The 13,388-nt window shown below is 39.9% G+C and overlaps 1 protein-coding gene across 2 annotated transcripts; it reads right to left on the bottom strand.

The window, feature by feature from the left end:
• Nucleotides 1-17: 17 nt before the first annotated feature.
• Nucleotides 18-10,093, bottom strand: APOOL (apolipoprotein O like). 2 transcript variants are annotated; one of them, XM_030228947.2, is made up of 10 exons: nucleotides 10,026-10,054; nucleotides 8,340-8,424; nucleotides 6,724-6,828; nucleotides 5,961-6,080; nucleotides 4,872-4,926; nucleotides 4,647-4,745; nucleotides 4,229-4,320; nucleotides 3,790-3,876; nucleotides 2,057-2,213; nucleotides 18-416 (listed from the first exon to the last, which is right to left on the bottom strand). In XM_030228947.2, exons 2-10 carry the CDS (start codon nucleotides 8,367-8,369, stop codon nucleotides 319-321), a joined length of 843 nt encoding a protein of 280 aa, XP_030084807.1. In that variant the 5' UTR covers nucleotides 8,370-8,424; nucleotides 10,026-10,054; the 3' UTR covers nucleotides 18-318. The 2 variants fall into 2 exon arrangements, with proteins under 2 accessions (XP_030084807.1, XP_030084808.1); XM_030228948.2 differs by lacking the exon at nucleotides 8,340-8,424 and having other exon boundaries at nucleotides 10,026-10,093.
• Between the last annotated feature and the right edge of the window lie 3,295 nt (nucleotides 10,094-13,388).

Raw genomic sequence — 13,388 nt, 5'->3', positions numbered from 1 at the left:
GTTTGCATTTTCAAATATCCTTTGTGAAGTGACATTTATTAGCAAGTTTGGCACAGAGAAGCCCCACTGGGAGAAGACACTGACAAATCTTGTTTTCTCAGTGTCTCACTAATGACTCTGAGTGAATTCCCACTGCTTATATGGAGTCAGGAACAAAATAAGCACTAAACAGAATCATGTAAGTCAATAATACAAATTGGAGATAAGAAAATATCTGATGAAATTATACCTCACAGAGTATGTATTGTAAAGATTATTCCTTCCCTTCTTCCCTCCCCCTTATCTGTAACATTTTGCATTTTGTAAAGCAGACTTGGCTTAGCTCCTGGTGCTGTACATGTCCACATCTTCTGGGCTGGACTGACCATGGTCCACAAGCTTTGGATCAGGCTTAAATTTTGATTTCTTCACTGTTCCTGTTAGAGACAGTGAAGAAATATGGTTAAAAAGTATGCTTGTACTCAAGCTGTAATGAAAAAAAAAGCTTAGTGACACATTTTGAGAATTTCTGTATTAGCAAAACTTAGAAAAGATCAAAATCTGTCTGTTCCAGTTCAAAGTGTGTTAAGGAGGAGCATGAGGGCAGGTTGGAACACTGAGCACAGCAGTGGATGGAGAGCAGGACCTCTTCTCACTCTCCAACTCCACTTCCTAACCCAGCAGAGTGAGAGAAGAAATTGTGATGCTTTGCCCATGGAAAGGAAGGGAAAGTCTGAGGCACGGAAATGTTCCCTCGTGTTTCTTGCCCAGGAGCAGAGCTGGATCCCACAACCAACCCTGCCAGATCTCCCCTGAAGCTGCTGCCAGATGGCAAGAATTCCAAAAGAAGACAAGCATTCTCACCTAGTTTATCTTCTGAGCTTCCAAAAACCACAAACTGAGCTTAGTGAAACACTGAACCCTCCCACTCACTGAAGGACAGCACAGGCTGACATATTTAATGGTACTGCAATTGCAGAGCACCTAGGGGATATAAAGGCAGCTTTTCTGGGGCTGTGGCTCCTGCTCCTGATCTGCTTCTTTTCTAGCTACTTCACTTGATCCAACAAAGGGTGTTACATTCTCCTGAAAGCTTTGCCCCACTTGGACTGAGAAAATAAACATCTCTGGCAACACAGATTCATTTAGGGCAGGGATATTTTTGGCTGTATTAAGGACATGAACTAATTCCACCTATGAAAGCAACGACAGATCTATAAACACAAACCTAATAAAGACAGTTTGGCCTGGAGCAAGTGTAAAAACAGATCAAAGCATTCCATAAACTAAATCAGAAAAACCTCGGGTGCAAAGCAAAGATGTGAATGCACACTACAGTGAAAATAAAGGGAAAAAATACTAAAACCCTCATCCAAGTACATTCTGCTTGCTTTCCAGAAAAAAATCTCTGGTAACAATTCCTTCCTTCCAAGTGATTTCCTTGCAACAAAACAAATTTAGAAGTTGCCCTTATAAAAGGTAACAATACTTTAAAACAAATTTAGTTCTCCTTTAATAGGTAATTCCACCGTTTCCTCTTAAAAATTGGACTAGCACATTTTTGTCCGTTAAACAGGCTGTTATGTGATCTAGTTGATTATCTCAACCACTTAAGATGCACAAGGAACCACTGCAGAAAACCCAGCTTATACACTCCTCTTTCATTCCACTATGGATCATCTCTGCCCTGTTAGCAGAGGCTAAAAGTAATGAAATCCATCTGAGACTTCAATTTTCTAATAATAATCCAAATTAAAACCTTTTTGTATGACTTGCATTTGGATTATTCCTTATTTTGGCCTACGAAAGAACCTGGTTTACATTAATATTGGTTCTCTGACATTACTGAGAGAGAACAGTAAATATATAATTCTGTTATTATGACAAGGTCCACAGTGAGAAAATTATCACCTCCCTGAGGCTCTGAAATATGTATTAAATGACAGCATGTAAAATATGCTCTCAAGAATAATATGCACTGACAGCCTGCTCCAGTTTAGAGCAGTAAGTGCAAAATTAAGTCAACTAATTGGATTTGCAAGTTGCCCTGAGATTACACTTGAAATGGTTAATTCACCTGATGAAGGCACTGGATCTTCATTACTCCGACACTCTACTGGAAGAGATTCAGTTCTTTTAAATGATCCTGACTCAACAGCAGACTCAGGTTTGGTACTAGAATTTCCCTTTTTTTTCTTATCTTCTTGCTTAATTGCTTTTGACTCTTGCTGCAGCTGTGAAGCAAACATTAATAAAAGAAAGCACATGGGTATATCCTTAATGCACTATTGCAAAATAAAGCTTTCAAGTCTGGGAACTTATCTTATGAAATTATTTTCAGATATGACATCATACAATAATATTCAAGTAGTCAGCTGCACAGCAGGGGCACAGCTGGAAAAAGTAAAATTCATGAAACTCCACAGATCAGATAGAATAAATTCATGTAGAAGGGGAATTGTCATGAGTATATACTTAGGACTGAAGCTGTGGTTTTACCTGAAACCCTCCAAGAACCTCACAAGTTCATTTCCAGGTGAGGAGCCTTTAGCCTAACACGAGACTGAAACAGCCCTGAGTGTTTACAGAGCACTTACTACCCCTAGTTAGCAGGAGATGGAAAGATAAATCAGGGTTACACCCTAGTAATGAGAAATAGGATGTCCTGGGAAGAGGCTTCACTCAGGGGAAAAAATGAAGTTAATAAAAGTGTCTGTACCACATCAATTCTTGTTTTGCTATCAGTTTAATGACAGCTATCTGAATCTCATTTTCAAAACTCAGAATTCCATTTGTGCTTCTCAGAAGAAATATATGGTGAGGACTGCTTGCCAATGAGCACTGTAAATTCAAAGCAAAATATTTCTACGCATTAATATAACTGAGAAACTGAAATTTGCTTGAAAAGAGCAATGAAAAACTAGTGTGAAAAGCTGCAATTCTACTTGGGAAGTGCTACTTTTGTCAAGGTTTTATAAATTTCCACTTGAGGAAAGAAAACCTTTTGGGTTGGATAAAACCCACATTTATTCTGGGATTACCAACCCAAATTCCATATGTAATTTACAGAAGGTTCATATTGCCCTCTACTCTCTGCTGGCAAGGCCTCAACAAGTTCTAGTTTGACTGCCTCACTTAAAAACCACACACAAAATCCCCTAAAACAGAAAAAGGAGAGAAACTAGAGGAAATTCTGAGGCATTTCAAGACAATAACAAGACTTAAATCAGAGTTAGAGAGCCTGCTGTGGAAGAGAAGGTTATAGTGTGGAAGAGAATGTCAAAAACCCTGATAACTATTCCATATGTAGTAGGTCAATATAAAGAGGTTACTGACCACTTATTCACTCTGGCTGCCACGAGGACAGGACAAGGAGAAGAAATAAATCAGCCATGGACAATTCATATCACAGGGTAAATAAAGCAGACTTCCTGCAAGGGTTGTAGAGCAGCAAGGCAGTCATAGCTGCTGTAATCCTGAGTGTCTTTAGTCTAAATTCAGGGCCTGCTTAAGACCAAAGCTTGAATCAAAATGGATCCTTTATGCCAAGATAAAAAAGGAGCTCTAAAGAGAAACTCATTCTTCTCTTGTGCACCCTGCACGGGACTGCTATTGAGAGGGGATCTCAATATCCACTGCTGTGAAAGGTGTAAAAACAATTAAACACTGAAGTGACAAACAGATCAGATAGGGAGGGGTTTGTGCCTTGCTTAATACCATCAGTAAACCTTGAACAGCATCAGCAGAAGAGACCACAGCTTTCTAAGCTCCCTCTCAATGTGTCAGTTGTCACGACTTCTCAAGTCCTACCTTGGTGACAGTTTCCTTGTCAGCCCACAGTGACCTCACAGCCTCATAGGTCTGGTGACTCGCACAAAGTAACTTCTTCCCTGTTACCTATTTTTTAGAAAAACATATTTTAACAACAGTTTTTAAAATACAAAGACAGACTATTCCAATGAAATCAATCATGTTTGCATGAGAACATGCTCGACTCCATCCTAAGGCATCTAATTTTCAAGATGTAGAACATATTTCCCTTACATCAAGCAAATTGTAAATAATTCTTAAATCAGTATGAGGAATCCACAGGGAACATTTCCATGATAAATCCACCTACTCCAAATGAAATCAAACCCTGATCAGCAGTGTCCTGGCATTGTTGGCACGATAGATGGAGCACAAGGTTAAAGGATCCAAACTTGTCCCACTGTGTTGGAAATGACCACAGATAAAACCAGAAACTTACCTTAGCAAGGACCACTGACTGAGCTGGGTAACAAACAGAATATCCTACAGTAGTAAGTCCCAATGGATAAGCAATTTTCTTAAATATAGAACCTGTACAAAGGCAAATATTTTGAATAATTAGGCAAAAATGAAATGCAAAGTAAGTAGCCGTAGCAATTAAATGCAAAGACAAACAATCCCAAACTAGGTTTTCCACTACTATGAAGAAGGAGATGAATTGCACCATTATTTTGTCTAGTCCTGCTCTGTCAGTTCTCAGCCAGCTCCTAACAGCAATCAACAATGTCCCTTCATTTACCAGGAATTTATTTTAGTCCCACAGACTTTTGCCAATGTTTCAGAGGAGAATTCTGACTACTAGAACTGTTACATGCTCCATACCCCACAGGGCAGTAATGCAAACAAGCCAGCCCTACCTTTTCTTGCCAGCACTACACCAGCCAGGCCAGACACCGTAATTACAGCGGCTTTGGGAACAAAATCTGGGGGGGGGTTGTTCAGGTAAACATAAGCATCTAAGAAATGGGGGGAAAAAGACAAATTCAGTATCAGTCATTGTATTTCCAAGAAATAAGGGTGAAAATTTTGATTTTACTGAGAGTTTATATAGATGAAATGAGACAGATATGTGACTCGCCTACCTTTTCCAAACTGAATTGAATCCGTTATTCCATTTTTAATAAAGACATAGAGACTCTACAAGGAAGGAGAAACAAAACCAGAAAGTAAAATCTCTGTAGAAGCAGCTGTTCACACATATCTCAGTACAATGAGACAAAGAAATACTGTGTAACTTTAAAAAACCCAAACCAGTGACCTTCTAGAAAGGCTGTGCAGAGATTTACCCTCTTTGTGACAAACGCTTTTATTTTTAAAACTTACATTGGCAACTAATAAATTTTAAAAAATATTTCTAATGTAAGCTCCCTTTCAAAATTGACATCTCATGAACTCTAGAGTAGGAAAACACCCGGATACCAACTGTATAAGGAAATTCAATTATAAAATACAATCTTCCCTAGAGACTTTCCCAAGAAAACTGAGAGAGCAACACCGAATTTGTACCACCAGAGGTCACTGCTACTCAGCGGCAGGAACTCACAATGATTAATGGCATTAAAAAGTTTGGTACGGATTTATAACAAGTGTATTTCAATCACGCAGTCACTGACAATATTTCCCCTGACCAATGGAATCACAATTTACAGAAAATACATTTTGAAGAAATTCTGATTTTTCATTTTATTATTAGGGTCTACAATTTCTGCAAAAGCAAAACACAAGCACAAAATCTCCTTTGGCCAACAGCCAGGGTGAAGCTGCTGTTTCCCAGCAGGTACAAAAAGCAGTAACAGGCACCACAGTTCCCTCTCCACCAGGAACACACAGTAACAGAGCTGGGAAGTGTTTCTGGCTCGTGAAGAACAGCCTGCTGCAACAGATATATGGGATGCATTCTGTTTGTCTTTTTTGTCAGGTACTGCCTTTGGAAGCAGCTCCTTCTCCATGGACTGCACCTGGAATTTCAGACTCTGAAAAAACCCTCAAGTTCTCCCAGCAAGAATTTACCGAGACAACTCCTGCTGTAGAAAGAGGGCTCATTTTTCCACCCAAAATTATCTTATGCAAGACAAGGAACTGCCAAGAAAAGCCTCCAGGGGGAAGTGACCTGTTTTTTCAGAAGTGTAGTGCTAAGAGAAAGTGCAGGAAAGGCTGGGTTCATCCCTTACCTGGCACCAACCAAAGTAGTGGCCGGTTGATCTCCGCAGGGCCGTGAGCTGCTGCTGCAGGAGCCCTGGCTGCTCCTCGATGTACCTGGACGTCAGGGGGGGTGCACTGTAAATGGGGAGCTGCAAACAAAGACAGGTGAGCAGCAGGGACACAGCTCTGCTCCTGTGAGTGCTGCAAACAAAGACAGGTGAGCAGCAGGGACACAGCTCTGCTCCTGTGAGTGCTGCAAACAAAGACAGGTGAGCAGCAGGGACACAGCTCTGCTCCTGTGAGCACTGCAAGGGGGTTTTCCAAGCCTGCAAACCCTCAGTGTTCCCACTGCAGCACACAAAGCCTCTCCGTGGAATTATGAACTTCTAGAGTTCCAACTGAGTGTACTCAAGTGGGACTTCACTCTTTGGAAATGAAAACTGAAACAATGCTGTGGGTTCTTAGAAGCAGAATGTGCAAGAATCATTAGAAGGTGGATGTGTCTACTACTGGAAACTGCACATTAGAAAAGGACTCATCAGTCAGTATTCTATTTTCACCTTTTCTGACTTCATTTTTGAAATACTGTAATAATGAAAATGAGATACAACCACTAATTCAGTATTGGAACACTTTGTGTTTTATTTGAGCCATAGTGGTCAGTTATTTATTATCAGGTATTACTTTGCTATGTATTTTAGTTACTGGATAATGTAACTCAATGGACAGAGCTGCTATTTTGCAGGCTTTTCTGGTATTATTTTAAAGACCAAAAAACAGGAAGATTCGTACCTTATCTGGCTTCACCAGCTGACTTTTTGATTCCTTTTCTGTTGCTGCATGTACAGTAATACATATAAATGGCAGCCCAGAAGAAACAGCTGCCAGCTTTGCCACCTGGGACAGAGAGATGAAAAAAAAGGAGTCTTGATGCTGAAATTAAAATTTCCCTTTGGACTGATCAAATATGAGATTAAAAAAGTACTTTTAAAGCCTTTTTTAAGCATTATGCCTTTTAGAAATGTCTTCTGACTTATACAAATATATTCTCAAATTGTAATGGTAAAGAAAAGGTTAAAGATCCATGAACAGTTTTATGTCTAAAATAGCAGGAAGAACTTTGTGTTCAAAGCCACACTGATGTTTCCATCACCTGTTAGGCCAAATTCAGTTGTAATTTACTCAGCATGCAGGAATTCCATCTCTGAAGAATTACTGAAAAAACCCCTTATTTTAGGCCTATCATAATTCAGATTGCTTATTTTCATACAGCATGCTACCAGAACAAGACACCAATTTTCAGTAGACACTAGAAGGCAAATTGAATTTAAAACTCATAGAGCATGAGAAAGTTGTATTGTTCACTTAAAAAATATATATATTTTTAAAAGTCACAATGGATTCTGTTCTCAATGCAAAAGAGAAAGCTCTACAGAGAATGATCAAAGTGGTCCAGCTCCTGACTGACAGTAATTGCTTTACTTTTGGGTGCCTGCAGACAAACACATAAATGTTTAAAGATCCAAGGAAATAGCTGTACTGGCTAACATTTACACTGGCAGTTATCCCAAGAGGGCTTCACACTTTTCTACTGAAATCACAAAGAACCAGAGTGAAAGAAAAAGCAACATCACCTTGACTACACTAAAGAGGCTTCACTGCATGGAGCTGCTCTTTATCTAGCACTAAAAAGACCTCAATTAGCTATGTGGGTTTTAGTACTAATTTATTTAAACTATTTTATTAAAAGTTCCTTACTTTTAATGTAAGGCATTAGGTATCAAACAATGAAAATCATATATTGTTTAGCTAAAGAAACCAATAAGTATTTTACCTATGACAACTTCCACAGAAGTTACTGAGAATTAAGAAATGGCAGGATCATATTTTTATATCAAACACTAGGAAAGAAGCACAGAGAATAAACCCCTGCAACAGGCTGGAGCTGTGAAACACCCTGGGATTGCATGTTCACCACTAGAATGACTCCAGAACATCAGCTGATAACTGACTTACAAATAAATAAAAATCTTCTTTTTGAGGAATCCAAGAAATCGCTGCAGGTACAAAAACCAGGTGACATTTCTGGAGATGAATTCTGCACAGACACAGAGCTAAACACCACCAGAAGGAAAGGTCAATGGCCACTATTAAAACATTCCCTGGAACATCAGTGCCAAGTTCCTGACCTACAACACTGACAACCTGAAGGTTTTTTTCCCAGAAATAAAAAACACACCAAAGACAAACAGACATGGCAATATTTTTGATGAGAAGCCTGAACAGGAATTATTTGCTGAAGAAATGCTTTATATGCTCTCTAGCAGAAAATTGTTAGAGCTACACCTCTTAATAGTAGAACTGGAGTAAGATCAATCAAAATATAACAATAAAACTGTCAAATGTACCTGGATAATTCTGGCTTTAATTCTTTGCATTTCAAACAATCTGCTTCAAAGTGTTGAAATCTTATCAATGATAAAAATACAGATTCTATTAAAAAGAAAAAGTTAAAAAGCTACATCACTACAAAGAATCCACTATCTTCAACTCAAAAGATGCAGAATAGAAACTAAACCATAATAAAACCATAAAGTTAATTTATGCTAATCTCCAAGTCATTGTTTCCCACTGAAACTGCAAATTCTCTGTGCTTGCTTCAAGAATTGGAGCAGGAAACTTGTCCTGAAGGCAGGAACTGCCTCAAAACAAATGGAATTAAAGGAGTGGAGTATATGCAAAAATCTGATGCATGGATTTATATAAAAAAAGCACGAGTTCTGTATCACAAAATGGGAACCTACTAGCCAGGGCAAAATAAGATTAAAATTTTGCAGCTACCTCATATCATATTTTCCATGAAAAAAATGTTAATTAAAGAATAAAGAGTCACAGGTTTATGACTTTCTCCTAGCACTAAGATGTCTTGCGGTGGATCACAAAACTGTCTCACATCCTTTTGGTTTATTTTCCCCACAACTTACACGAGACATGATAGCCAGAAGCTTGCAGGCCAAACCCAGCACCCTAATTCAGGTATGTCTTTATAAATCTCTGATCACAACCACCAAAAACCCTCCCACAAATGGAAGAGATCCTTCCACTTCACCTCAACTCCCTGACACTCCACGGATTTGGGTTTAATCTTGGTAAGTGACCCACAGGCAATGAAATCTTAAGAAGAATAAAACTCTTATTAATAAATATTTCATAGTAAAGAACACACATAAAATTATGTCACTTCACTAAAGGTACTGAATCATTAGGATTTATGTACTCTGCCAACCAAATTACTTCAAGATCAGCCAGCCAGACAGCAAAGCCAAAGACAGTTTCTTGTGATGTAACAAATGAAAGTAAAATGCATTATTTTAATTTCTGTCCTCATTGGCACCATCCTTTCCTTTCGAGATATATACACTTTTTAAATGCTTTTAAAAAATCTTAATATTTACTTTTTAAATGCTTTTAAAAATATTAAGATTCATGTGATGAACCTATTAATCAATTTGATTGCCAACACTGGAAAACCTGTCTAAATATTTGTGAGAAAGCTTAGATCTTTACATGCATGTTTTTCTGTTTAAAGACACTGTATTATTCCTACAACTAGCAATATTTTAGATGCTTGTAACCCTGTTAGCTCGTAACAGCATGATTTTAACAGCCTTGTTTTAGTGATGTACAGCACCACTAGCACTTTATCATGTTACTACCAAACTATCATCTTGATATTCCTCGAGCTGAAGGTGTTTCGGGGGCTGCGAGCACATGGAGAAGCACCAGAAGAGGAACACGGCTTTTATTCCCTGTTGTACAATTTAACCACCTCTCGAAGCAGCTCTTTCCCCGCCGAGTCCCACAGCACCAGAGACCTCTCACTGCCCCGCTCCTCCACCTGACCCCGGCTTCCGCAGCACCGGGGGCTCCTTCCCGCCGGCACCGGCGGACCCGCGGCCGGGCCGGGCGCTCCCGAGGGGCTGCAAGGAATCGCCCCAGCTGTCCCGAGCCGGCGGAGGAGCGGGAGCGGAGCCTGAGGGCAGCGGAGCCGCGGGGCCGGGGCAGCGCCGGCCTGAGGGCGGGCGGACACTCACCTTGGCCGCCATGTTGGACAGCGCCGCGTACGGCGCGCGGGAAGGGCCGCGCCGGGCGGGGCCGAGGGGCCGGGGCGGGACCGCGCTCGGGCCGGGCGGGATCGCCCTCAGCGGCATCGCCCCGAGGTGGGCAGGGACGGATTTCCCTCAGCCGGCACGGCCTCAAAGTGGGCAGGAATCCCTCTCAACCGCGGCGGGATCCCCTAAATCGGGCAGAGATCAGTCCCAGCCGCCATCGCCCTAAGGTGGGCAAGGATCCCCCTCAGCCGGTATCGCCCTCAGCCGGGATCCCCCTCAGATCGACAGCGATGCCCCTCAGCCCTCACCGCCCTCAGCCAGGATCACCCTCAGAACACACAAAATCCCCCATAAACACAATCTAAGTGCAGATAATTCGTTTATTGAAGTCCGAATTTACAACGGAAGTTTACAACTTCTTTTTTTTTTTCCCAAAACAAAAGCTTTGTTTGAATTTAGGAAGAATAAATGTTTGTTTTTGTTTTTGCTTTTTTTTTTTAAATAATGTACAGACTATATCTCTTAAATAAGTTAATATCTTTGAAAAAAGAGCAATATGTTCCTTTTTTTAATGTTGCAGTGCAACTTACAACTTACACGTCTGTGCAATGTACCATGAGGTATATGCCCAGTGAGCAACACACAGTGAAGTTTTCCATTCATAAATTTTCATTGTAGACACACAAAAAGTTAACAAGTTATTAATCTGTGATAGAAAACGCAGCCAGTTACAGTAATTCACACAGAACTCATCTGGAAAGAGGGAAAAAAGAAACCTAATGTTCATTGCCTATAGAAACTATTGGATTATCTCTCAACCTAGACAAGTATAAAATTAAAAATACTGTTGTGAAACTGAAGAAATACTGTGTTATCCAGGGGTTGAAACCTCGTTTGACCTGTATTAGTCTAGAACCATTGGTTTTCTCTCTGTAGCATCCATGAGCTGAGGGATTTACTGTGGTACCGATGGAGCATCTGCTCGTCAAAGCATTAAGCACGATGGGCACTATAGAAAAGTTGCAGAATGCTCAAAAACGTACAACTCCAGCATTTCTCTGGCATGGACAGGTGGTTTTCCATTGCCTCTCAGTTCATCTCCCAGCTGATTAGAAAAACAAGGCTGAAACATGGAAGATTACTCATATTTGAAGCTTGACACTTCAAACTTCTCAAGATGGCTCTAAAATACTTGTTTTTGTTAATGACAGAAAACATATATTTATTTAAGAAAGAATCATCCACAATATAACTTTGTGATAAATAACAGTTCTGCCTCTAATACATATATACATACTGCTTGTAAACAAAAATGCCCACAGGTCATGGAGTCTCCATGATTTTTTTTACAAGGCGCTATAGATTTTTTTTTTTTTTTTTTTTTTTGTTATTGAAAACAGTCCTAGTGAAAGTTTGGTTTATAACCTCCTATTGCTACAGAAACAGTAAGAATGTTTATATTTACAAAGAAACAAAGACCATGGAGACCCCATAGCGTTATTTGCCAAAGATTTGAAGTTGGTGGGGTTTGCAAAATACACGTTGTCAGCACGTTGGACAGGTTGAACACCAGCAGTACGATACTCCAGTGCTTTGGTATTTCAACCCCTGAATATACAAAGACATTACTACAGCCTACTTCACAGTTTAATGCAAGTAAAGTGCAAGCCATAGTACAAGGGTGTCATACATTTCCATACATGTAAGCATTATCTAAAAAAGGCTCTGTACAAGGTTTATTAGCTATTTAGTAACCTAGATGGAAGTCACCTATGGCCCAGCAATTAATGGTCTTACAAGGATATTGTCTTTGTAATACAGTATGTGTCAAATGTAAAACATTTATTAATACTAGTGCATTTCTCTTACATCCTAACCTGTTTTCTCATCAGATTTTTAAGCTGAAATCCTTGTTTCTCAGTAAAACAGAAGTCTTAACTGGTAACAGGGTCTTACTTGTGTTTTGGCCAGCGAACACAGTTTGTTAAGATGTATTTGTTTTGTGGTTGCTAGTGAAAAAATGCAATAGTTAATATGTATCATGTGACATCCTTAGTTAATCTGCAGCATTCGAACAGACGCATTTACTGTTAGTAAAAAGATCTGTATTGATACCCTCACCAACGCCTGAGGATGAACAATATTCTAGAAATGTGAGGACAGAAGCTACAGGGCCTAGCTGGTCAAACAGCAGCTTGTCGACATATTTGATCATTTTTACAACATTGCTTTCTTTCAAATACTGCTTATGCAGTGGCATTAATGCTTAAAGTCCCTAACTGCCACTTCTAACACATGTATGTTCTGGATAAAAACAAAGATATATCTGTCTGGCCTGCATTAAGAGTGAATATGGTTCTTTTCCTGAAGGCAGTTTCTGTCTGAGTTATTTAAATAATTCTATTAAGAGGAGGTCCCAGCAGTATATCACCTGTCTTCAAACCTGATAAAAACTTAAACAACATTGTTTATAAATCTCCTTCTGGATGTGCAAGAGTGGCATAACCCGTAAAATACAGAAAATAAGCTTTAAAAAAAGTTTCTTTTTCTATTAGTTATATCCAGAGTGGAGTGTTCCCTGCCCACATGTTAGAGAGTGGAACTGATCAGAAACATCACATTTCACTTGTGTGTAATAGGAGCAAAGAATATAACTATAAACATCAAGTAAGGAAATACAACTTAGTAGTTTTGGTTTAAACAGCCATGAAATTTCCAAACAAGAGCTGATAGGGCTCAGATGTGATTATCAGAAGGGATTTTCAGATCTGTGCCCACTTAACACCCATCAAGAGCCTCAGCCACACAGTGTGAATTCATCTGAGAGAGGAGATGGAGGAGCTTTCCCCACAGCATCCTGCCTGGGAAACCTACCCTGAGCCTCAGCTTTAGTGAGGGAAACATTCTGGAAGAAAAAGAGCTTTTTAATACTGAATATAAACAAAAAGCTAATATTGCTTCTCCAGTCTTTCCTGTTGTTGCCCATTTTTTGTCCTAATGGTAAATAAACATCATTTGGCAGCAGGGAAGGTGATGTGCTGTGGCATAAGGCATGTAGTACATGGAAAATCTACCATGGAAAACCTGTGCCCTTCTGGCTGCCCTAAAGCACCATTTCCCTACTGTGAAAACTGAGGAGAAAATAAAACCCTTTCTGAGACCCAGCCAAGACTTATTTCTTTGATGTTAAATGTGGGGAGCCCAGGTATGCCCTGAATGGGGTTCAGACTGGGGCCCAGCAATACAGACAAGCCTGTGCTCTCCTCCTTAAGGAATCTCCCTAGGACTGGCTCTGGAGACAGAACCTCTGCAGAGAAACAAGACTTGCTTTACTGACAAACTGAG

This window comes from Serinus canaria, chromosome 4A (assembly GCF_022539315.1).
Source record: "Serinus canaria isolate serCan28SL12 chromosome 4A, serCan2020, whole genome shotgun sequence".
NCBI classification, from domain to species: domain Eukaryota; kingdom Metazoa; phylum Chordata; class Aves; order Passeriformes; family Fringillidae; genus Serinus; species Serinus canaria.
The sequence above is the reverse complement of the archived record's forward strand: the minus strand, read 5'-3'. Positions and strand labels throughout refer to the sequence as shown.